Source organism: Protomyctophum bolini, assembly GCF_963924005.1.
Source record: "Protomyctophum bolini genome assembly, chromosome: 22".
NCBI lineage: Eukaryota > Metazoa > Chordata > Actinopteri > Myctophiformes > Myctophidae > Protomyctophum > Protomyctophum bolini.
The window spans coordinates 19,737,121-19,764,778 of record NC_137883.1 but is presented as its reverse complement, the minus strand read 5'-3'; the positions used below and the strand labels follow the sequence as shown (position 1 = coordinate 19,764,778).

General features: G+C 41.3%; 1 protein-coding gene across 2 annotated transcripts in view; it reads right to left on the bottom strand.

Moving 5' to 3' along the window:
* abl1 (c-abl oncogene 1, non-receptor tyrosine kinase) overlaps nt 1–27,658 on the bottom strand; it is a 44,159-nt gene that overhangs the window by 11,424 nt on the left and 5,077 nt on the right. The window contains exons 1-2 of one of the 2 annotated variants that reach the window (XM_080755288.1): nt 10,825–11,481; nt 1,986–2,150 (exon numbers count right to left, since the gene is read on the bottom strand). In XM_080755288.1, the coding sequence (XP_080611414.1) occupies nt 1,986–2,150; nt 10,825–10,909 (250 nt within the window). In that variant the 5' untranslated portion in view covers nt 10,910–11,481. Of the gene's footprint in view, nt 1–1,985; nt 2,151–10,824; nt 11,482–27,658 lie in introns of those variants that run through there. The other variant, XM_080755287.1, reaches the window with a different exon arrangement.

Below are 27,658 nucleotides of genomic sequence, written 5' to 3'. Positions count from 1 at the left end.
TACAAGCTCGCAAAGTTATCGGTGTGGTGACATGTTGTGACCTTGCAGATCAGCTAATTTCAATGAAGAAGTTCAGAGCAGATGTAAAAAAGGAGAGGGCCTAGTATAGAGCCGGTCAACAAAGTGTATATATAGGGTTTAAGTGGTTATGGTCTCGTCTCTGTGTTTTTAAGTCAGACATGCAGGAATCCACTGTATCTAATGTCATGTTGACTCAGATTGGGGACGCTGGCTGGGGCTTTTGTTTTCCACTGGTCATGGTGTCGGCTAGGCACACTGACATCACTGCAGTGCTCGTGTGTGAGGTTGGTTTAGATTGGATATGACACCATTGTCACACCATAATGTGTTCCAGACACATCAGTAGTCGTGTTTGAAATATACTGATATACTGTAAAATAATCAAATTATCAGCTAGTATTAATGAATGCATAATCTGTGAAGTAGATTCATATAATACTTACTAAAACGTAATGTAACTGATAAAGCAAGGCTTTTTTGCAGCACAAAACATTAATACTGTATATGTAATTAATAATGGCAAAATAATTATGAATTGTAATCACGATAGTCTTATATTGTAATTTTCGCCACTTCCATAGTAATGGTCGACATTGGAATTATATATATAATTATTTTTATATATATATATATATATATATATATATATAATTATTTTTATATAAAATTGCTTTGAAGAGTGCATTTCCTTGATTATTCCAGTGCATGCGTGCTCTCCTTCCTTCCTCTGTTTGTCTGTGTGCTCCCACTCTCTGCAGTGTTGTTTTCCAGTCGCTTCAGTGGAAAGAACTCATGTGAGAGCCCACGGTCAGGAAGTGAGAGTCACAGAGGCAGTGGCTGATAAACGGGGGATGCGACAGGACGGAAAGCAAATATGTGGCTTTCCAATCAGAGGCTTGTCGTGCTTCTAAACACCTGCAACATATCCCGTCTCAGCCGAGGCTAGTGCCAGGCCCATGCTAATCCCCGTTTTAGAGAAAACTGATTATCGTTTTGAATAATACTACTTAAATTATGAAAATATTGTGTTGGATTCAAATTTGAAAACATTTAACTTGTAAACAAAAAAATATAAACAACCCTAACCCTTTTTTTAAATATAACTTCTATTATAGAACAAGTAAATATAGAATATCCATAAACTGAACATATTTGATTCAACAAATTAAGCCCCATTGCATTTTTTTCAGAGAATTATACTTTAACTATAACTTATATACTGCTGCTGAGACCAAGCTAGGGATGGGAAGTTGATAGTGGTAGCGGTTGAATGCGGAAAGTCACAACATAATGTCTTATTTATACAAATGAACATTACAGTGCATAGCATGACCAACTGACATCAGCATTTCTGAATTCCCCCCACCCCCCCCCCCCCCTTTCCCCTCACTGTATATGTATCTTTTCCCTTTTTGCTTCCTATATGATGAATTCCTGTTCTGTTCTTTAACTACATAGAAGTGTCTATTTGTATGTCTCTAAATGTTTTGATGAATTGAACAATGTGGACCCTGTTGTAAACAAGTGTAATGCTTAATTGGGTCGTCCACTCACAGTTAACAGTCTCTGTACTGTGCTTGAAATGTACTGTAATTCTACAAACTGTTAATAAATATTTCAATCAATCAATCAAAGCACTTGACTGCAGCGAACGTCCAAATAAAGCTTAAACAGTCATCCGTCTTTCTGGAAATGTTTTCCACTACCTTGTGATTTCCTAGATGTCTCATTAACAGCCGTGGTTTCAGATCAAAGCCATTTGTTCATTTGAAAAGACATCCCATTAAAATCCAAAGTGAAAAGTACTGGTGAACACTAGCATCCAAATACAGTTAAAACAGTCCCTGGACATTCTGGAAATGTTTTCCACTGCCTAGCGAAGATGGTAAATGATAGTAGTATTATTTTTTTGCCCTTCAAATCTGTCAGTAAAGCCTAGTCAAAACACAACACATAGGACAGACCTTTTGTGATGCTGAGGGTGTTGTCACCGCTGGCCACAAAGTCGTAGAGGGCAACAAAGAGGTTGGGGTCATTCTCACTGGGCCCAGCCAACAGATTCTCTTTAGAGTTCCAGCGGGCTGCTTCTGTCAGACCCTGGGGTTCAAAGTCTGGTCTCTGGAGAGCTTCTGAAACACAAAGAGAGCAACAACAACACATGAGTATAACTGACTGACATATTACAGTACAGTAGTACACAAAAACACATGGTTGACGGGTGAAAATGTGAAATTAATGATCATGTGTGGATGTATCTCAGTGATATCTGCAACAATTTGGCGTGGTTATATGTTACAGTGTTTGATTTTACCACTCCATATAGCATAGATATTGCTCAACAACATTTATTTAACAGTTTGGGTAATAGTCCCCTTTTCCCCCCCACTGCAGGAAAGGAAACCTCACACAGTCAACAACAATCAATGGTACTTTACTTCAACTTGTCAGCACAGCGGCAGGGATCCCCTCCATATAGTGGAACGATTAACTCCAAAACTTTAATAAAGGGCACTTTAATAACGGAGCATCCACCTGGACATGCTCCCACCATGTCCGCTTTTCATTTCCTGTGCCATCCCCTCCTTTCCAGTTCTACACTAGTCACAATTATGCACTTATGAGAGTGACAAAAGCTAACTTGGCTTCATTTTAACTGTAGAAAGTATTTTAAACATGTCTATAATAAATGATGCAGGAGGATGTGTGTAGAACAGACCTACTGACATCGCTTTTTTAAAATTACATTCTTGCCCGAATGTACTTTTCCTGAGTAATTTAGTTATGTTGTAATTTCTCTTATTTTTGTTTGTCTTGATTTGGCATATTTTAATATAATTGTGTCCATTTACTTAAATACAAAAATCAATACAATTATCAAACTAATTTAGGACAGTGGTTCTCAAACATTTTCATTTCAAGGAAATCCAAAATGTATTGGGGTATGGAGTCATTGGCCATTTGGAAATACCTCGTGCCAGGTACTGCATAAGAGTGCTAGATCAGATTTAGTAGATCATATTTAGTACAGGATTCTGTCTAAATGTAGGTGGGGAGATAGATCTGAATAGTCATATACATTCTGTCACTGGGCTAACTTCTACCCTGTAAAATAATAGCAAAATTAAACTGTCCCTCATCTTGATTAGCCCCTGGAAGCCCATCAAGGACCCCTCTTTGTTGACCACTAATTTAGGAAAACAAAGGTCTGACCAGAAGCTCGATTGTATGCCCTGCAGGCTGCAGCTGCTGTCACGCATGTTAACTAGGGCACCTTACATCTTCACCCCGAAGGCTGGGGTGACATAAATGGCTGCAATGTCAACATGGTCAATACTAAACACTGACACCTCTTCAGCTGTAACAAGTTACAACAGGCTAGAGAACAAGTTTTCAAAGGGTGATGTATTCTGCAAGTAGAAAAGGATATCTGACTATGGCAAAAAGCACTTCATTAATAAATACACAAAAAAGCATACATCTTAAATATTAACACAATGACTGGCTGCCAAGAACGTCTACTCTATAGACATCCTATCAAATCCAACGCTTAGACATTCAAAGGTCTCATCAGTGGTTTACGATAGATCGCACTCTTTGCCAACGTATGAATGGTTCTAGGTTGCTAGATGACCGATACAACCGGAAATTAACCTGAAGTGAAAACTCTGTCCCCATCCGTCTCAATGTAAATAGATTTACAAAATGCATTTTCTGACAGAGACGAGAACCTGTTCTTCTATAAAGCTATACTGGGAGAATGTTCTAAATACAGCTCATCTTTCCTGAAATGGGACTCTGAACCCTACCACACCCTGTCAAGTAATTTCCCCAAATTCAAGGTACCAAAAGTAAACTCTGAACTAGGTAAATCTGCCTTTAGCTTCTGTGGCCCAAATACATGGAACGACCTACAAAAGACATTAAAATTGACCACATTGGTATTACCCTTGCATCGTTTTAAAACCTTGGTGAGCATACAGACCAACAATATGTAACTGTTTTTAGATCATTTTGAAATTAGTTTTAGCTTTAAATTTGTAAACCTATGTAATTCACATGTACAGTATATATATATATATATGTTTTTATTTTCCTGATCTTCTGATTATATTGTGATGTGATTGTACTACTCGACGACACTGAAAATGAGTTTGATTACTCAGTGTAATTTCGAGAATAAATAAAACTTGAATGAATTTATCTCTGATTCTTTTCCCAGATTGCGTTCTTGGTCAAAAAAGAACCGATAAAGAACCGATGATCGTGTCTACAAAATAAATCTTCCGGGTGAATGAAAAGACGATCGTCCGTCACACCACACTGACAGTGGCGTAAGGAAGAATTACTTAATTATTACATGGCAGTTAATGTGTAAATATTAACTGAAGGAAACAGACCACTTGTATTCTTGACTTGTCTTGACTACAGCTCCAAAGATGGAGCCACCACTGATTATACTGTTACCCTATGGGGGAGAATGAAGAAAAGCGAGATTGGAGAAGGAGAGAAAAAAAAAAAGAGATTGGCTTGGAGGCTAGAGAAATACAGACTGATGGACAACTACGTGCAAGAGGCATCTGGCGACCTACTGAGGTCTGGGACAATGAGCCATCCATCTGTTTCACAACATTCATGAGCAATGTCGAACCTTATGCAACACGACACCTACAATGAGAGGACATCATTCCATGGCTTAACCAGAAGGCTTAGGATTTGTCCAATGAGGCATTTGGTGAAAATGTGATTTTAGTGTTAAACTTATCAGACCTAAGGAGTAAAAATACCACTGCTCCATCATCCATGAGCACCGCTCAAATTCTTTCTGACAAAATGACTATGTATTGACCCCATTTACCTTGTGTCCAGAGAAGGGTTATACTCCCCCCAGTTCAAATATATTTGCCAAGTTCAGAATGTATAGTTTAATTTGTCATGAGAAAGTCTAGAGTGTTTAAGCGTGTTAACCTCATTTCCTTTTGAGTTGTACAGTCAGTTTGTGTGTGACTTCGCAAAGTTGGTCTGTTCAGTTCCATCCACTCTCTCCAGCCATTGGCTGTGTGTCAGCGGTCGGAGGCAGAGGGGTCAAATTAGTTTTAACTTAAGTGTAGTTACAGACAGCGGCGATGCGCAGCGCTCACCACGAGACGACATGTCACGACATGATGAGTCTGACAAGCGGCAGCCCACTCCCGATGGATATCAACGGGCCGGCACATTCTCCCTATGCTCGTCCTGTGAAAGCCCCGGCCGTTACTAGTGATGAAGTGTGTTGCCTAAAGGTAATCCATACACATAAATCACACAAACACAAATACACTTTCACATGCACAGATCCACTGAGGAAGCTTAGACTGCACCAACACAGTGATGCAAATAGCCTGCATCCTGCATCCTTACACACTAAATTTGAGAAAGGACGCAATCATGTCACCATCCGGGGGTCCTGGGATACAATACTGTACTTGGATGTCGCCGAAGCAGTACTCGTAAAATGTCCCTGGGACTCATCTAATACCAGTGGGGGTCGAGAAGCCCTAAAGTGCGAGGTCGCGTGCGATGGCACGAGACCTGTGCCCTACATATGGGGCTTTCCCCATGTATGGGGTTTTTAAATGATACACTGAATGACTGACGGGAAATGCATGATGATCCAAAGCCAAAGCGGCAACCACAGTGGTTATCATGAGACTGTCACAATATGATCATATCATATATTGGAATTCCCATGCCCATATCTGACATGGTGTGACATCATAATAATGACTCACTGGCCAAAATCTCTACATTTGACCTCACAGTTCCATATATAGTCTATATAGCTGAGTTGTCATGACATCACTTCCCGGCTGAGGATGTTCCTGTGTAGGATGGTTGTCTAATAGTTGAATTATTCCTGTATAGCAAGTGACAATCTGTTTGAGAGCGATGAAATGTGATGCAATGTGATATGATTATTACTTTCGCAAGCAGAGTGCACAAGTACTAGTTTCACCCAGGACGATATTCGATGCGTATGCACTGTCCCAGCATATTCGATGCGTATGCACTGTCCCAGCATATTCGATGCGTATGCACTGCCCAGCATATTCGATGCGTATGCACTGTCCCAGCATATTCGATGCGTATGCACCGTCCCAGCATATGACGTCAGGGTATAAGTGGTATAACTAGCTCTCAATGATGACGTAATAAAGATGTGGATTAAAGGACCCAATGCCAGAGTGTAATTGGTTTTTGATGGTGACGTAATGACGATATATTTTAGGGTCGGAGGATTAAAGGTAATGCTCCTATGTATGTATGTAATCTGGCACCACTGCCGTATCAGTCACAAGTAGTCATTACGTCATTTTCTGGGACGGTGCATACGCATCAAAAGTGGCGCAAAGTAACCACAGTATACCGCTAATCAACTTACAAATTACATATACACAGAGGCATTTAGTATTAATATCACTATTGTCCAAGATTAAGTAAATTTGAAGCAATTGACAATTTAAAATAAATTAAATAAATATACGTGATAACATATTATATCATTTATATACCTTTTTTTTCATCGGATATCGATGATTTCTGTTTCTTTGAAAAACTAAAAAGAGCCAGAATAATTCTAAATCGATAAAACTGTATTTCTTTTATAGATAGAAACTTGTACCATACTTCATAATACTACTTTTTTACATGCATAAAGTAGGTAGGTAGCAAATAGCTAAACCTAATAATTCAACATTTCAAACGTTCCTTCACAGAGAAGCTGAGATTTGACAGTTTGTAGCAGTCGACAGTATTGCACGCTCTGCTTTCGCAACAAGTAAATAGGCACTCGACAGAGTGCAGTTCTAGTTACCTTTATTGTGTGTCTGTTTTGGTCCTGCATTTCAGTCTTTTATTTATTTATTTTTCTCAAGGTTAATGTATTGTATGCTCATGTGTAGTCTAGTGGTGTATGTGTATGTATGCATGCATGCATGCCTTCTTGTGTAAAATTAAAACAATTTAATAATAATAATAAAACAAAATGCAAGGTTTCATAGTTATCTGCGACCTCTGGTCGCAAAAAAAAGACCACCCCTGCCCTGGGTCCCGGGACCCATTACATTGAAAATCTATTTACATAACATGTAGAAGGCCTACTGCCAGCAACAGTATATACTGTCTGTGTATATATAATTATATGGCTCCATTTCCCATGTATTTGCCAATAAAGATGCCCACGAAAATGATTAGCACAAACATCTGCATTTTAACCACTTGATATGCGATTTCTGCATGGTATCCATTGTCAACACCTAAGAACAATCCCTGTAAATAAACGACTTTGTTGTAATGTAGCAGACACTGTTTCTCAGAGTGGATGATATATAGGGGGCATTCGGAAATACCGGACCGGAACGCACTCTATTAGTTTGCATTGCACAGTGCGCTTAGCGCCCAATATATCATGCGATATATAGTGACGTCATGGTGGGCGTGGTCATGTATTGACTTCAGGTCCATTTGTGTCCACAGAGTACAAATTGTAACCAAATGGACTCCTTGGACATTATAGTTAGATGACAATTGTATAAGTAGCTCTGGATAAAGAATTTGATTTAACAATTATAAATGTTATCACAATACATAAATTGTTTTATCCTGCTGTTCTTATTTCAAAAGTATTAGCCTAGGCTACACTTGTATTGTGCCTTTTGTAATCATTGAAAAGGAAGGCTCTGCCCTCAATTTATTTCTAAGAAAATAAATAAAAGGTTGAATGAATAAAGCACTTTTCTGACTTTAAGGGAAATTCAAGCTTTAGTGCTTTTCATGGTTTAGTCCTCAAAGTAGCCGTTTTTGTGTCGACTTGTGCTTTTGTTTGAAATGTACCCATTCTACACATACTGTGAAGTAAAAATGTCAATAAACAACAATTCAGCATGCATGCATGGATAGCAGCCACAGGTTCATAGTCATAGCCTACCTATCGTGTGCGACTGTCATTCCCTAAACAGAAGCTTTTCACTTTTCAGCACTGAAAAAGCTATGTTTCTATGTCAGTCCTGACATTTTGCTCTTAACATGTACAAATGCAAAATCTAAGGTGCTTACCCGGCACCCCACTTCTCAGGTTAACCTGCGATCTGCGTTTAAAACCCGTAGGTGCATCGTTTTCAATAAAATAAAATAAAAAAGTGTTTTGATCCTCATCTACTGTCTCGGAAATTCGGAATATGTCATCCATCTTGGATCTGTCCTCCAGTGTAACTGCGCAACAGAGCCGCTGGCGATCAGGTTTGCGCATCCAGTCGCACTCATTGGGGGAGACGAGGAGAGATCCAGGATGGACGACAGATTCCACGACAGTGGATCAAAACACTTTTCTCACTTCCTGGACTACATGTTGTCTCAGTAAGACAGCCCTCCGTCTATCCACAAGGAGGAGCAGTGCACCAAAGCATTATGGGAATTGTAGTCCAGGAAGGAAGTGAGCCCAGTGTCCATGACAGAGACACTGGGGGCTCACTGCTAAAATCTAAAACCACACATTACACACATAAAGACCCCCAAGAAAGTGTTCTAAATCTTCTAAACGTGAAAACGTGGAAAATCCATAGGTTTAATCATACTGCTCTTCCAAGATGGAATCTCAGCTTGGTCAGGGGAGATATTAATTGCTCTTCTGAGCTTCATGCAGGGCTGCCTTAGCCTGATGAACCCCTCCCCGTTTACCAGGCTAGGGCTGCCTTTCAACCAGCCTACTGTAGATATTATTTCTCACTAGAAGAGAAGGGAGGCCACTTCCCACCTCTACAGATGTGCTTGTTATTAGCACACTCTTCCATGAAGACTGTTAAGTGAGTGGTGCTGTACTGTACTCCTCCTTGGCCTGCGTGTGTGAGTGTACGTGCACGATCTACTGGCTACTGGGTGTTGCTACACGTACGTACACATACATGTACAAAAAACCCCAGCAGTGTTAATTGAAATCAGAGTGTAAAAGTGGATACAGTCCATTTTGGTGCTTCATTAAAACACTAGACAAACTGTGCATGGCGCGTGTGTCCGGTGCCCTTGAGAGACCTACACCACACACATGTCCATTTTACTGACCACAAACACCACAGGTCTTTGTGAGATAGTCAGACTAGCACATGTACTGAATAGGAGCACAATCACACATTTAAGACTAACTTAGGCTTAGGCAAAACACTGCACGACATGTCACTCAACAGGAAATTACACAGACTTGCCAGAAAAAAAAATGCAAACTTTTCAAGGTGGAAAATGGGTCATTTTGTTTTTGTCAGGGGCACTCAAAGTGATTAAATGAGTGGAATTCTTGAAGTACTCGCGGAACTATGACGGCATCGCTATGCGTAATAGGAGAGCACTTAAAACTCTCACCGCAACATACCGTTATGTGATAAAGAATGTCATGTGTATAGTGTAACTGAGATATTTCAACGACCATCATAATCCAAGTCACACTACTCTACATCCTGGGGAGGGTGAAAGGTACCCTTCCTGGTTGGATACTTTTATGGCATCACCTGGGTGGGAGGGGGTGGAGAACAACACAGAGCTGAACCAGGCCTTAGATCTCAAGGCCCTAAAATGCAGATTGAAGACTGGGGAAGTGTTAATACCAGGGCTGACACGCTACTGAATCTGGGAGAAGTGTTTACAGCCTCTCTGATGGAAGAAGACCATGATGATTATAGTCGTTAGATTAGACTTGAGGAAAAAGTTCTTTGCTCTTTCATTTGTTCATATTGAAGGTGATTGAAGAGTTGGGAGAACCCCAGAAGTCTCTCTATTGAGGCTTACTACCTGACTTTTAGATTTCCTTTTCTTTTTACGAGAGGTTTAATCTACAAAAAGAAAAATAACCATGCCATATTTATGCGTGACATTTTGTATGGCATATCTATGCATGCATGTATGACAGACATTTGACCTCATTGTTTACTGTCATATGATGCCGTTTCAAAAACAGCAGATCTACAAGCCATCTATCTACACATTTAGAGTTATAGATATGCTTTTAGGGAGGCCATGTTGAAAGTGGTTAATCAGTGTTATTCACTTTACTGGGGAGTGTTGCATGGCTTTTTGCTCCATTAAATCATTCGGTTGCACAATCTCTGGCACAGAATGGACTTCACTGACTATTCCATTACAAATCAACTATTCTGCTCGTGTGCCTTGCTTTTCGTTGATTTGCATTAATCTTTCATTCAGACAAGGCAAATTCAATTAGCCCATTTTGCTTAGAGTAAAAAAGTTCCTACGCCAACCTGAAGTAATGGAAAGTAAGTTAACTGTAGCCTGCACACCAACGACAAGGAATTTAAAGCATATAGGGTTTACATTAATGTTTCCACTGCATTATGCATAGAACAAATGACCAGGACGGAAGGATCAAAAAAGCTACAGAAAAGGTTGCAGACTGAGATTAGAGCCCACTCTCCTCATAAACAAACGTTAAATGGGACATGGCTGGGATTCTGATTTCCTTGTATTCTCTTCTCGCTCTTTTTTCCACTTCTCTCTGCAGCTAGCCAGTGTGTCTGGCCTCCCTCACCCTCCCCTGCACTCTACAGCTTTCTAACCCCCTGCCCCTCCTCCACACACACACACACACACACACAGTCAGTCACAGAGAGAGAGAGAGAGCTACGAACAGCCAGGGCTCCAGTAGAGAAAACTTGTCTAATATATCTTGTTCCTAACATTATTTTTCTTTACCATAGATAGACTTTAATGAACAACAAAAACACCCTATGAACGTACAGAAGAGCCTTCCCAAAACATTCTTACCTTCCAAGTAGCAGCTGGATGAGGATGAGAGGCCTTTTTTAGATTTACACCCCACCAATTTCAGGCAAATCTCCAACATTTTCATTTGTTGTTTTTCCACTTCCCGCTTAAAAATGTGCACCTTTTTCAAATCCAATGTCACTCTGATGTCCACCTTCTACTAGTGGCAATAACAAAAAACCTTCTAAAGCGCAAAAGAACCGAAAACAGATGAAAAGGACATAATACAAAGACATCAAGGGTGCTTATATACTTTCTTCTCAGATTCTTCCAGCTGTTGCAACCACTCCTATTTTCTCCAGTCTTCTTGACTTCCAAACAGAAAACTGGACTCCGCTCTAACCAACAAAGTCTACAAACTTTTTCCTCCCAGTGGCTCCATCTTGTTTTTCCCTTTAGTCCTTTGCGAGCCCCGCTTCAAAAAGATCAGAATCAACCAAATAGTGCATCCATTCAATCTAAAAAGTGTGCCGGACATGCAGATGTGTCAGTGGAGTGGGCAGCGTTGCCGTCCAAACACTGCCATTCCTCTCCCCTGTCCCCTGTGTGTGAGTGAGCGTGTGTCCAAAGCAAAGCAGAGGGACTTGCTTCATGCTACAAGCTGCCAACAAAGGCCCTCTTTCAGGCACAGCCTGCTGTGCTGAATGACATCAGCTGGCTAGGCCCCTCCTACCTTCCCTAGCAAACACGCGAGAGAGAGAGAGCAGAGAACCACCACCACACACTTGATAATAAGAACACAAACAAAACCACACCAACATGCAGCACAACGCATGCCAACCAAAGTGATGAAAGCTCATGAGATCCAACTGTAAACAAAGTCAAACTTGGAAAAAAGAACTGGGGAGAAAAGAAATCCCTTGTTCTTGTGTTTGCGAATCACAAGATGATTACAAGAAGCCCCTCCTCCCACATATAAACCCACAACCCGCCTCCCCCCTTTCTCTGCCTTTCCTCTCCCTCTCTCTCTCCCCCCAAGCCATGCTCTTTCCCTTTCCTAAAATGTTTACAGGACAAAGAATGAGTTCTGGAAGCTGGACCGGCTTTTTAAACACAGTTGAAACTTGGGAGTACAGAGCTGATAACACGGAGGAAAGCATAGCCTTCACCGTTCTCCCATCTAAACTTAAAAGCACTACTCAAACAACTGCCAGCCATGCGTTGTCTCAACTGGAGGTGAATTGTGAAATGTATGTTTGAAGTGATCATAATGAAGACATTTGTCTTCAGGGAAACATGCATAGCCATGTGTTTTTGGAAAAGGAACAGTTGTTTGGCCATTTCTGGAGGGAACAAAGAATCCTTGGCAGAAGCCAGGGGCTCTTGCGACATGACTGCACTATCTTCTGCCTTTTCTCAGCTGTCGTCAAGCACGCCTCTACGCAACTCATGACAGGTTGAGTGGTTCGGCCATACTGCTGCAGGAAACGTGCCAAGCAAGAAGGAAAAAAAAGAAGGTGCAAATGTTAGATGGTCTCAGAGTGTTGGCGGCAGTGGCAGCCAACACAGTGGCTAAAAGAACACCCCTTGAAGACTACCCTTCTCCGAACCCAATGGCGGTGGGTTTGGTTTTGTTTAAAGGCCCCTCAACATCAGATTTACATTTGAGGTTGATCGGATGAGGCATTTATGATTTTATTTAGAAAAATAGACCCTTCTTCTGCCCCTTTTTTTTAATGAATATGGAACCTATAGTGCACCTGGTTGCTGCTCAAGTCTTCCACATTGGGCACCAAAATGAGGTGTTCCAATGCGGAAGAGGGTACTTCCAGGTTCTTCATGCACTGGGTGAGCAGCCTAATTGAAATGAATAGGTGGGGGCAGGGCCATTGGTGCATGTGCTGTTAGCCTGTTACGTGTCCCCCCACTGTAGAGCATGTGCACATTTTGTTACGGGGCGGACCGTTTTTTTTTCTAAATCACCTTAATCACTGAATGCTCCTTTAAGTACAATCATGACCTCAGAACCCATTGCAGCTCCAAGTCACATGACACCAGGGCCTACCGCATGACATCATAATGCAGTCACATGAAAATTGAAAAGCACTGATTGAGTTACCGACCGTCGTATGTTATAACGGGAGGAGGCACAGACAATCTATGCCAACCCACTTCAATGACAGATGCTACCCCAGTGCATACATACTCCACCGGAAGTGGAGGTTTGGTCATCAACTTGATGACAATAGAGCGCCGCAGTCCCATTTCGGGCCGAACAAATAATTAGAAAAACGGCTTTGTTTATCGTCATGATTTGTCACAACTCGAGTTGGCTTTGTACGACGCATAAAATGAACCAGGACAATTTACAACACTTGGTCTCATATCACCATATTGAACCATCTACTATACAAGTGAAAAGGTGTACCCATACTCATTCTTTGTGCTCTATCTCCGACCGAACCACACTTTTACCACACATCTCTATATGCAAAATAAATTCGGAACGCTCACCGAACTGACATAGGCTATTTTTTAGCCGTTCAAGTGTCTTATTTACTCTATTAAATATTACTTTTATGAAACATTCCTACACGGAACACGGAATCACTGCTGCCCCAACACGGTCAGAAACAAGCCCAACCAGCCCACAAACAAGCCCTTTAAACCACGCTACTTACATACACTACAACTCGCTTACAATTCGCAAACCTGGCAACACCCTGCCTCATACGTCACCAGCTCTGTTCTGTCCGTTTTTGATGGGCGAGTGGACATTTAATGCAAATAAATTAATTATAGGTCCAGCAAGCAAATCATGATGGTCTGTTTGTGCTCAATAGGTCACAATAACATTCCGAAATTAGGTGTTGGGCTTTGTATGACATTTTCCCCAGTAGTAGTTGCATATCTATCTCAGCTTTGGCTTGATAGCACACATGCTAACAGTGGTGAACACAACGTTAGCAGCATTTGATGACAGGTTGCCATAGCAGCGTACAGTGTGCGCAGACCTAACGTCAGTTGTTTACCACAGAAACACACAATGTAACATTATAAACTCATGTAACCTTGCGTGTCTTGATTGCCCGTTTTTTATTTGACCAAGACAGACCATGCTAACGGTGTTAGCGCGTTAGCATCACACAGCTTATGACAATCCAAACGTTTTTAATGTGAGATGTTCGGGTGAGTTGGTGATCACAGAGGATTTTAATGCAAATAAATTAATTATAGGTCCAGCAAGCAAATCATGGTCTGTTTGTGCTCAATAGGTCACAATAACATTCCGAAATTAGGTGTTGTGCTTTCTATGACATTTTGGCCAGTAGTACTTTCATATCTGTCTCAGCTTTGGCTTGATGATAGCACATGCTAACAGTGGTGAACACAACGTTAGCAGCATTTGATGACAGGTTGCCATAGCAGCGTTGCGCGTACAGTGTGCGCAGACCTAACGTCAGTTGTTTACCACAAAAACACACGATGTAACTTTATAAACTCATGTAACCTAACCTTGCGTGTCTTGATTGCCCGTTTTTTAAGACACACCATGCTAACGGTGTTAGCGCGTTAGCATCACACAGCTTATGACAATCCAAACGTTTTTAATGTCAGATGTTCTGGTGAGTTGCTGATCACAGAGGATTGTGTATTATATCAACCTGGGATTTTATAATAGGCTACAAATTGCATTTCACATTTATTTTTGTCTCATGAAAAGCGTTAATGACCTGACAATGACAAAACAATTATCTTATTTCAATTGAAGTGAAAAACCATTTATTTTATTTCAATTTAAGTTCGTTAGCATCACACAGCTTACAGGCTCAGTGTTGCATGTAGAATACTTTCAAACATGACAATCCAAACGTTTTTAATGAGAGATGTTCTGGTGAGTTGGTGATCACAGAGGATTGTGTATTCTATCAACCTGGGATTTTATAATAGGCTATACATTGCATTTCACATTTATTTTTGACTCATGAAAAGCGTTAATGACCTGACAATGAAAAACCATTTCTTTTATTTCAATTGAAGTTTGCTTTGGACCAACACAACTACACACACTACAACTCGCTTTTCCAATAACCCATCCGTTACTACAGTGGCGGAACAACATTGGGCCGGGCCGGGGGGTGAGACAGCACGACCGGGCCTCAACGAACCTGACTCCCAACAGCGTCCCCCCCCCCCCCCCCAAACGGGGCAAAAAAAAATTATGCTAACAGTTGCTGCTAATTTGAGCAGGCGTACATGAACGAGAGAGGAGTTATATGTGTGAGGAGCTGATCACAGTCACAGATAGAGAGGAAAAGTGTTATATTTTGCCTATTATTTCTGCTATATATTATTGATCGCGTCTGTGTCTGTCTGTGACATTGCGCAGCAGTGCACACACACGAGAGAGAGAGATAGAGAGAGAGAGAGAGACGTAGAGAGAGAGAGGTGCTGCGTGTTAAAAAAAAATAGGCTACTACTCATCTTTGTGTTCTGTTTCAACAATATTGGACAAAGTTTGAGCCACAAACACATTGCTCTCTCTCTCTCTTCTCCTTTTCTATAAATTAAATAGGCCTATTCATGATTCTGCTTATAGAGAAGTAGCCTATGTTAGTTTGTTTTATGGACTTGAGAGCTACTTTCAAATCCCTTTCTCACAATCTACAACACAACGTTATCATTGTCATTGTGCTATAATAATAACTAATAACCCATCCGATGTGGAGTCAACTCCCGCCATTTCCTTCTTCCCATAGTGCGTGGCGAAGTAACTCTGGGATTGAGTGGCCGCGTAGCGGCCACGAAATTCTAGTTACTAATAGTTAGATTCTGTATATAGTTTAAAAAGCAGATGGCTTGCGCACAACCAGATCTTTGCTGGTGCTGGACAAAAGGTAGATACATACAGAGAAGGAGTAGTCCGCACAGTCTTTGCTCCAACAGTGTTTATTTTGTTAAAACACCATTAACTCAGGACACGACGTTTCGGCTGTGAACGGCCTTCATCAGGTGATAGTAATCAGTATATGATAAGCTCCCTTATATAGTTGTCGTAACGTCACGAGACCGACGTTAACAACAGGGCAGGTAACTTTCAAACCCACAGAGCGATATAAAATAAATTGAATAACTATTAACTACCACAACAAGCAAGTTCACAACATTACAACAAAGTTTAAAACTTGCTGGTATTTAGCTTGTTAGACTGTTTAAATATGTTTAAATATTTTGAAATGTATTTAGCCTAAATATAAGAAGAAGATTCTGTATATAGCCCAGCCCTACAAACCCGGCCTACGTCATCACTGCTGTAATGGCATGACAAACATGATTATCAATCATCATGAGGATTCATGCCACAACCAATGCACATACTGTGCTGTAGCTACTAGCTACAATCAAGGCGAAATGCACTCGCTTCCTTGTGCTCCAAGAAAGCCCCATTAACAATACCACAGTCACACAGCTCTGGGGAAATGAGAAGATGAAGGGAAGACGGACTATAAAAACCAAGGAGGAGGAAGAGAAGAGAAAAAAAAAGGTTGCAGATGGAGAAACATGAAGCACATTGTTTGGCAGTGAGCTCATAGGAGAATCACTCGCTGGCGTTTTATAATCCGGTCTCTCTCGGTATGTTAACAGTTAGCTGACGTACACACACACCCACGGGATGGTTTCTGGGCCTTTTCCACTTTTGTGCCCCCTCTCGCTTAGAACCAGACCGTTGCCAGATTTTTGCCGATCCCGACTTTGGAGAGTCCCATCCTAGAACACGGTCATCAACGTTTTGATCGACATTTTGCCAAAGTCTGAAATATCTTAAAAATCTTACATTTGATTTAAGTAGCCATCTCCATTTAAGAATATTGAAATTATAAGCAAGCAAAAAAAGAAAATCACATCCGTGTGAAGTGAGGGGCGCTCTTATCATACTGTTCATCTCATTCTGGCCAATCACAATTTGCGTCCGCACTTTTGTCTTCAATGTTTGTGTTTACACAAACACTCAAAGCTAGCACCCCTCAAAAATAAACACAAATAACATTTTGATTTAAAAAGAAATTGGGCAAGATTGATGTCATCACACATTACGTCAGAGATCCACAGGGAAGCCACACAGTTATTATTAGAACCGGTCTTGTTGCAATTAACACGAAGTACTGTTCCCGATTCAGAATTCTTTAGCAATTGCAGACACCAGTAATGAACCTTCTGGGGGATCCCACAAAATCCAATACTTTGCTATACGCTATATATTTGTTGCCCAGTATCCCCCAAGGAGATACTAGGGTCCATGTGGTTATGACACTATGGCCCATATCAAAACAACTGGTGACTGCTCAGTTAGTTTTACAGCCCATTACAATATATACATGCACACACATTCCTCCTCGGTTTATGCATGAACACACACACACACACACACACACACACACACACACACACACACACACACACACACACACACACACACACACACACACACACACACACACACACACACACACACACACACACACACACACACACACACACACACACACACACACACACACACACACACACACACACACACACACACACACACACACACACACACACACACACACACACACACACACACACACACGAAATCAGACTCTTGTCTAACAATGTCAGAAATGTCAGACGACTTATACTTGGCATCCGTCCTGTCCCACTATGTCGGAACGCCAGTTATTGTACTTAAAACCAGGCAGCCTTCTAATTACAGGGGGCATGGGAGAGGAGAGGAGAGGACTGGGCACCGTGCATGCGTTTGCATTGTGTGTGTGTGTGTGTGTGTGTGTGTGTGTTTACTCGGAAGCCCGCTGGAGAATGTAGCCAGAGTGTCTGAGTCGTGCAGGCATATAGTAGAGATGAGTAGAAGGGGTTTTGGATTCCACCTAATTCCATTGCTAGCATGACCCACAGTAGGGCTGGGAGATGTTACCCTCAGGGTGGGGACCCGTGGCAGTTGGAAGGTTAAGGGCTTAGGCTTGGAGCCTAATGGGAACATGTTCTGAATAAATTATTCATCATGCGCCAGAACCTGAGACTAGCCCAGTTGTCATTCATCACACTGTATTATGATCCACAAAGTCAACCTAGATGATTCAGACAAAATCATTATACACTCAGGCACACACACACACACACACACACACACACACACACACACACACACAAGATCAACAATAAAGTTTGAGTGCATGCCTGCATGCATACACGATTGCACGACACTGCAAGCAATGCATCTGTTTTTTGCGTACTCGGCCGCGCGCCTGTGTGTCTGGTCACGCCAAGACTGAGACGGACCACGTTGGTTCAGCGCAGCAGGCAAGTCTCCTCCCTTTCCGCCCATAAACATCACTTGAAAGTTACGTTTAAGAAAACTTTCATAATTGTGACAACAGCTAAATGTATGCAACATTGTTTACACTGTCGCTACAACATGGACCTGTGGCTATCAACAGCCGTGGGGACGGTGGATGGAGAGCCCGCTCTCGCTAGTAAACGTGCAATGGACAGGGCTGCGGAACAGTATGGATCTCCCTATAATATTACAGTAACATTCATCTAAACGTAGAAATTTAAAGTGGGTAAAGCACAGCCACAGCGCTTGCAAAGAGTCACAAAACCAGCAGTTTTGCCACTATTATGAAAATAATGTAGTATTTCCACTCACCAAACTTCCAAATCACACTGATAAACCAATGGAGTTTGTTCAACATAAGAGGAAGAACTACATGGCCAACAACTAAAAAGGTGTCTTTTCCTCTCATACGCGTGGTAAGAAGTGGTAGCCTAATATTAGTTTACTACGCTCTCATCAAAAACCCAGAAAATGAACTTATACTAAAGCCATAACGTTAACTAATAAGAGTTCACTATTTAGTTTAGCCTGTTATTTAATCTGTTGCCAAAACATCACAGCCCATTAGGCGGTGCTTGCTACAGACAGGCCAGACGGACATGCATACTATAGAGCCTGCCCTGCTCAGATTGGTGCAGGCCAAAGCAGTGTTTTTATAATAGCATGGATTGATAGCAGGTGCCGTAGGACAACACAAGCAGGGTATGCCAGGTGAGGAAGCAGCAGCGGTGCTAATCTCTTCATCGCACACTGGAATGCTGGAAACCAAGACGGAGGAATGTAGGGACAGCCGAAATATGCATATACTGCATGTGCGTGTTATATTATAGTGTGTGTGTGTATAAAAATACAGAAAACACTGTGATCATCATACAGCCACCATTAAAGTATTTTGTTCAACATCAAGTCCACTTAACATTTTCTGCAGAAATTATCTAGCTGATTAGTGTTGTGCAGTCATCTATCAAGTCATCAAGAGCAAACACTCGCTGTTTTTACAGCAATTTGTTTTGGAAAGCTGACTTGATGACATGTGTGTGTGTGTGTGTGTGTGTGTGAACAATACGAGTGGATTGATGCTCGGGTTGATAACTGTTATCAGGCCCTTGGTACTTCATCACATTGCTCACTCAAACAAAAGGTTGGGCATGTGATGATAAGTATACAGCAAACGCATGTATCCTGATCTTATAGATCTTCGATATATCTTCCATATCTTGTGAATCTTTTCTAACATGATTTCAACACAGATATATCTTCCAGACCTGGTTCTCTTTATAAATGTTGTCGGTTAGAAGGATGCATGCCATTGACGCATCGATGCGAGTTACAGTAGCTGAAGCTTCTCTCAATAGTTCCGGCTTAGTCTATTTTTACTATTTGCAAAACAGTGAATCGCTTCATATTCAGGTCAATAACTTTTCGCTTACCTGATCATCTCAGCATATGAAATTGTAAATGTTAGTTTCAGAATCAGAATTCTTACGGCCACCGCAACTGAAAATGAAAAAAGTCCTAATGTAAAAATTCAAATGCTCCAATCTTAAAAATAACTGAAAATAGCTGCTCTACAAGATGTCAATGAGTCGCAGACACTCTGCTATTTTTGCTGTGTAACATGCTTCCATAGAAGATATGCATGGCCTGACTACTATATGGAATCCAAATGACTGAAATCAGTCGTGGTGACTGAGAAGTTAATCCATGAACACCTGACACTCTCAAACACACCTGAACATTTTTAAATAACACACCTGTAGGTTCAGCTAAAGAGATAACGGTTCAGTTCTGCTACTACAGCTTCATTATAGGGGAAACACTGGAATATGTTACCATCTCTACCATTAGCTTGACTCTAGTTTATTCATTTGGCACACATAACAAACATGCTGTGATGATTTAGGATTGGAATGCTATCCAAATAAGCAAAAGTATCTCCATCACTGGGTGATTGCTCCTTAGACCTAAACGAGTACAGTTTATATCCACTTTGGATGGGCACGCGTAGTAAACAGGGCTGAGAAGCCCAGTAAATTCCCTGTCTCTTTTTACAGACTTATCAACCTTGACATAATGCCTTGCAGACGTTGTCTACACGTCTGGGTGAGGTCTATACTTGTATGTCCGTCTGTCCAGGAGGTAAAGAGACGAGACAGAGACACAGTAACAGCAGCTATGACTATGGAGCTTTCAAGACTGCAGCGAGCATTATGGCTGGAGCAGCTTGGGCTCTTCTTTGTGTTTAAGTGGATCCAGATGCAGTGTGCGTAGCAGGCCCCCCTCTTATAGCGCTATGGAGAGGAGCTTAGCAAAACACAAAGAGACAGGACAGAATATCTGCACTGGGTGGACTGGACTGGACTGATGAAAAGACATTAAGCGAGACACTCATTTGAGTCAGCCACCAGATCCTCCATGATGGCTGAAGGAAGGGGAGGTGTACAGATTGTACTATAATCACACTGTAGTTTGTCTTCAATGCATTCATTTATCGTTATCAAACATCCCATGAGGTTACCAATATATCCTGTATACATTTTCCTGAGATTGATGCTGGTCGATGCTTTATCCCTCATAGGCTTATTTATTCACACTGAAAACTAATAAATAGCATTTGATCAACACTTTAATAGGATAAATGGATTGACATCACTGTCAATAAGGAACTGCCCCGGTGAATGGAAGCCATTTCCCAACAATGTGAGCTGGGACATGGCTGAAAACACAGCCGGAGTCGCCATTCTGTGAACCTTTGCAGGTCACTGATTTTCCACTCTGTGTTTTGGTTCCTTTGCGTCCAGATAAACTCATGAATTTTCCTTCCCGAGTTCCCTCAGCAGTGACAGTTCAGCACGTGGTGGCACTACAGCTCACGCTGATTGGTCAGCCGCTGTATCAGCCATAGGGAAAGTAGTACAGCTTTAACTTATGTTGAATGCTCAGGTGCCATATAAGGCAGGGATTGATGGCCATTATAAATTGATAGGTAAAATATGAATTACGGTTCAACACTTATAAGAAATGTCATACCTCCATGTTTATGCCAAATACCTACATAGCTATGAATATGACTATGGGTTCGCACTTATTACACTTATAAGTGTAGTAGTGTACTGTGTAGCAACAGTGAAAACAGCACATTATGGGTAAGCAGTGCTCTTATTTGACTTTCCACAAACCAGAAGACCACGTTCAGGTGTTTGGACAGATATCTCATGTTGTGTTTATAGACGGTTGAGTCCCCTCTCAAACAAGCACTTGCCCGGTCGGGCAACCTGAAAGCAAACTCCACCTGCCCGAAAGTTTTATTTACCTGCCAGGTAGGTGGGCAAGCCTTAGTGTCAACGCCTGTTAGGATAAATATAGAGAATACTTTATATATAAATAAAGGGTCAAGAGGTTGATAGCTTGTGCTAACTGGTCCACTAGTCAGCCATATGATATCAGTTGAGGGCAGTTGACATATCAGTGCAAACTAAAGTGCCAACGTGTGCTGAAAAAGTGAGCTTAATGCAGAAGGAACTCAACTCAGTCACCATTTTATGAAAGTCAGCCTCCAAGCAGGACTGCTTTAGAGTTTATCTGGGTGCAAGGGCAGTTCCTCGTTGACAGTAATGTAATCTAATCATTAACATAAAAGTGCAAATCAAAATAATTTTCTGGTCGTCTTTGGGAATAAATAAGAGTGAATGTGTGCGATACATAATCACCAAGTAGGGGTGGGGGATATCATGATAAATATGGTTGAGAGTGAGACAATACAATGTCTCCACGATATTCCTTTTCAGAGATCATGTGATAGTCTATGATTTGCAATTCTATACCTTAATTTATACTTCTGTATTACGACGGTTTCGTATTTTTGTTACAATGTAGGTGGTTACCGTGGTTTTACTGTTAAGTAACTTGAAAAATAACCATTAAAAACAAATATCGTGATAATATTGTGTATCGTGATACTGCTTGAAAACATAGTGATATTATATTTTTCCATATCGCCCACCCCTATCACCAAGTATTTGTTGTTGCTATCCTCCAACAAGGACTGGAATATCAGTCCGATCCATTAGCAATGGCCGATACAGCTGTGCCCAAGCTTGCAAAGTTATCACAAAATCTCTTCCTAACAGTAACTCGGATACTTGGGTAATATGTAAAGTGAATACAGAATATATATAATGTACGTACATACGACATGTATGACATACTTCATTGTACAACAGTGTCACACAGAAGTAGCTCATAACGCATCGCGATGCTTTGTGAGCTTGTAGTGTGTCTATTTTCACTTTTTAAAAGTGCTATAAAAAAAACTTTTTCACCCGACGGCAACAAAATCCTGAGATAAGATTTAGAATGATTATAAGGTTAATATTCTGCTAATAGACAAATACATGTTGACTACCAAGTAAGCATGACAGACAGACCAAGGACGTCATTCTCAAGAAGACAGAAATTGGCATGACAAGAATTATCCCGATCTTAATTTTTTTTCCCCCTGGGGCAGTTGTGCTCCGTTAGGGGACAGAAGGTTTCAGAATGAGAAGGTCGTGACTGGATGGAATTTTTACCACGGGATGGAGTTGGCATCCTAGGTAGCAGGTTGTCCGCAGAGAAAACAACAGCTGTGTCTGGGACTCTGCCTGCTAGGGCCTGGAAAGAGAAATAGCGGGGTGGGGGTTCTCTCATGTTAGGAGTGGCAGAAAGCTCACACACATAATTCCCATCTAGACGTGGTTTTATGTGTGCAAACAAACATGGCGATTGAACTGAGGGTCTGTAAAGTTACATTTTCAAAATAACAAATTAAGGATTACCGATGTGTAAGGATTATTTCTAAACAAGTTTAATTTTGTATTGGCACACCATCTTCAAATCTACTACATGGTACATGATGGAAACGGTAGAGCATGGAAAACTAGAAAATCAGTTCAAAAATATTAGTCAGTTCTCTCTTTTCTGCCTTGTGCCTTCAAGTCCAAGTTTGAGCAGTTTATAAGGGATATTTCACTTTAAAAACAAACTTTGTCATTTTATCTTAACAGAAGGTTTTTAAGTTGCTTGATTCATATGTTTAATAATATTTGGACAGCTGACAGTAGGCTCTCTTTACTCTTAAAACATAATAATATATATATATTATTTTAGTAAAGAGAGTAAAGAGAGCCTACTGTCAGCTGTCCAGCAGTCCAAATAGTATTACATTAAATTTCAGAATGGTAGACCCGAGGGCCGAGGCCTACCATATCAGGCCTCAGGCCTACCATTGTGTGGCACATCTATGCACAAATTGTCTATGTTCACAGGCTTCTGTGTGCGGCCTATGAGGGCATCTGAGCATTTGCGGCACTACAAGTCTTACACCATATGCGTTTGGGAAACCTAGCCATTGTCCTTCTAATACGTGAGGGGCCGTGTTTTTTCAATTACCATTTTCATTTCTTTTTAATTATTCTTCCAGGAGTAGGCTATAGGAAACCAAAAAATCTAAAAGAATTATTAAAAATAAATGAAAACAGTAAATGAAAAAACACAGCCCCCTCACGTTAAGGCTCAATGACATCATAGTCTGGATTGTCAGTGGTGGGGTGACCACCGAACTACAACATGACGTCACCAGCCGCGGTGAAGAGCAAACCACCGCCACCGCCCCAGCCCTTCTCTGTTTTTACTCACCACCGCTCAACGTTATTTCAACTCCGGTGGTCACCTCACCTGAAAATCCAGACTATGAATGAGCCTTTACTTACCATCAGTCAGTCACCAGAAAAAAAGGACGTAAATGAAAAAACTCAGCCCCCTCACGTATTAGAAAGACAATATCGGTCACCAGAAAAAAAGGACGCGTTTTCGTTGAATCTATCATGGTTAAAATGGAGTTTGAAGTTACAATGGGTTTGTATAGGAAGGGGGTGGGGCAGCTAAAATTAATATCAAATATGTAAATACTGAATCGAGCAACTTAAAAACTGTGGTGTTCACATAAGCCTGAGTAGACGATAAAATGACCAAAGGTTTTTTTAAAGTGAAATATCCCTTTTATCCCAGACAGTACAGGCCATAGCTGAATGGGTAGATACAAGCCGCCTGGGAAACAGGTCCCCAGTTCTCGCCCCGGTTTATGTGTCTATATGTCCCTGAGCAAAACACTGATACTTAGGACGGCTTAAATGCAGAAGACACATTTCATGCCGGTCACGTGAATTCACATTATCATGTGTCTGCGCTCAGGGCCCTGTGATTGACAGATGCTGGTTTCACTGGGCCAAGACCGGTCTGCAAAAGATGCATGATAATGTGAATTCACATGAGCGGACAGGATAGTTTACCATTTCATATGAGCAAATATACAGTGATTAGTATCCGTTAAATAAAATTAAAAGCATGCCAAGCACTACTTCTAGGGACATGGAGGGAGGCTAAAAACAAATTTATGATTATATGTCCGTGCTTGTGTCCGTCCGTGTACAGCTAATCTCCAGCACCGTTAACCCGGCCGTTGCCAAATTTTGCACACACTCCCTGGATGCCAACGATGAACCGCTGCCCCAAACCTTCCAGAACGGCCTGTTACAGCGCCAACAGGATGCAGACTTTTGAAAAACATTACTACAGATTCTGTCCAAAAATCCCGCAAATCGTTACACACTCTCTCTATAGTCATGTGTTCAAGCCGGATGTCCGATATTTCATATTCCATTCTAATTGGGTAACATTGGCTTTCAAAGTTTTCAGGATTGGCCCGTTTTGAACCTACTGTACATCTCCAAAGACTTATCATCAACATGCCAAAACAGTTTGGCCAATAATTGCACAAACTTGGGGTCGTCACTGATAAACTCCATCCCAGCCCCCTCCCTCCCGACCCCCAATATAAATTGACTGCTACAATAACCTTAATAATAGAGACAATACACCATAAATAAATACTGAAACCACATTATGAAATGTATATGCATGTACTATGTGTAGGCCTACTATGTAAACTCTTCATTTCCATTTTCCAGCCATTCAGCAAAAAAAATAAAAATAAAGGTTTTATTTTTTGTCTATAATTTGGCGACCCCCCGAGGGGTCGCGACCCACGGGTTGAGAACCCCTGGCCTAGAGGACTAGCTTGCACATTGATGATAGACTCAGCTTGCTATTGCATAGCAGCTGGGGAAAAAAGGGAAACAAACAGAAAATGTAGCTGCCAATTAGTCTAAATCAGCAGACACGTTTAACTCCATTATTGCTTGCTAGGTGGTAGCATAAGCACACCTAACCTGTGCCACCCATCCGCTCTCACTCTACGATCCTTGTTTCATTTCCTAATGTGCCATTGGTCTTGTTTTGGAAACTAAGTATTTAATAACTTTGTTTTTCTTGCCTTGATCTCCTACCCCCCCTTCTTCCCTTTCTTTGGGTCTTGGAAGAAATAACACAATGGGAACTATGCACAAAAACTTCAACTTCAACTTCACATCAACAAATTTCATCCAACTTTTTACTTGTAAAACCGTGATGTGACAAAAAAGATGATTCTATGACCAAATCGTTTTAATATCAATTAATAGTTGTTGGTTTACACTAAAGCCAAAGAACCAGGGTGCAGGGCAACAGATTAAATGTCGGAATGTGTGTGTTTTCATTCCTTGGAGCCACATGGCTGCGACGTGGCTAGCCAGGGGTAGGGACAAGCCACCAGGGGCCCCAACAGCTGGCCTTGAATGAGCCTTACCAGGAGGCGCCTACTGTGCTTGTGTTTGTGAAGTGCATACACACCTAACCCCCCCCCCCCCCCCCCCCCCCCCATCTTCAGGACCCATGGGGATCATAGGGGGAGATTTGGTGTCTAGACTGTACAGATTCCACGGGTTCCAGCCAAGAGAGAGAGAAGTGGGCTGACTGACTCCATACATGCTGAATGCAGCTGCTGCAAGAGGAGCTCACACAGAATGCTGAATATACCAGGAAGTGGGGATGATGTCATACAAGACTAAAATAGAGGAGGGGTCAGGCAATCTGGCCACACCCCAAAATCTCCCCTTTTCTAACCTACATAAATTACAAATAAATATAAATAAGGGTAAAGTCAATGTCATATACAGTACAGTACTATAACCATGATAATTTACAGTTCTTGTAAATGTATAAAGGTCTGTGAATAAGATATATATGACCCCTTAGTTGTGTGACTAATTCTCAGTCTGACCCCCACTCTAGATATACCTAACACAACACAGACCCCCACCCCAACACATTTTTTACTGGAAACCACAGGGGCTGGCCTACAATACAAAAGTAAGGCGGTGTAACTGCAAGGAGAGGGGGTCCACTGATAAAACTTTAATGTCAATTACAGTGGAGATTATTAAGCATACTCATGCTCAACTGGTTTAAGTTTTTTTGGGGGGCAAAAAAAAAGGAACAGTATGTGTTTGTGCCATGTTTTACTCTAGAATCAAACATGACAACATTTCCCCTTAAGGCTAGTTGTTACTGACCACCCCAAAATCTCACTTTTCCAGCTGGAAACTTGTGTTGCAAAGTCATACCTCATCTCTGCCTTTCATTTTCTTGTCTCTCTACTACACTCTCCTGTGCAAATAAAGAAAACTAAATAAAGCCAAAGACACTTAAAAAGAAAAACGTCAAATAGCCTTTTTCACTATTGCTTTTAAAAGAAAATTAATTTGAACAAATTCTGTTAATTAATAGATAATGGGGAATATTATCCTCAGATCTGAATGCATTTCCTCAGTACATTCTGTTTGCCCGATGACACACATCCGTTTACAGAGGTGCCATGGAGCTATATTTTGTAGATCACAAAAGCATATTGCGATCATAACTGACACTGCACTTCTATATGACGGCTCATTTCAATCCGGCCCCTGGAAACAGTATAGCAGGTTTAAGTGCCTCCATCCTCCACCCCTGAGATTGTGGGTTTTCGTCCCATTTACCCTGGCAGTGTTTTTTCAACAAGGGCAGGAGCACAATGAGCATCACCGATTCATTAGATACATTTACACAGCACTTCCATATCCTGGACGCAGCAACAACAAAAAAAGGCACACAGAACAGGAATACAGCACCATCCTAGTTCCCAGTCAGAAAACGAAACCTACAGCAGATACAGAACACAGGAATCAACAGGGGATGTTGCAGCAGTGGTGACTAGACTTGACAGTGGATTGCGAACACACTCTCAAGTGTTTCCCCATAGACATTAGTGGCCAATGGCCACCCACTAATCGAGAAGAGCTGCCCACTAACGTTTCCCTCATTCCCTTGGCTTCAACGATGTCAACTTTTAGCAAAGCAAACAGCTAATACCACCAATACCATGCCAAAAATGATAATCGATGGATGAAGTTGAACTCTTTTCCACATTATCAGCAACTCGTGGCAATGTCACCATGTTGCTGACTGAGTCAGTATAGCTCAGCTACTGTACCATCGGAATGAATGACTGCACTGCAGGCCACTTTATCACTTGACTGCCAG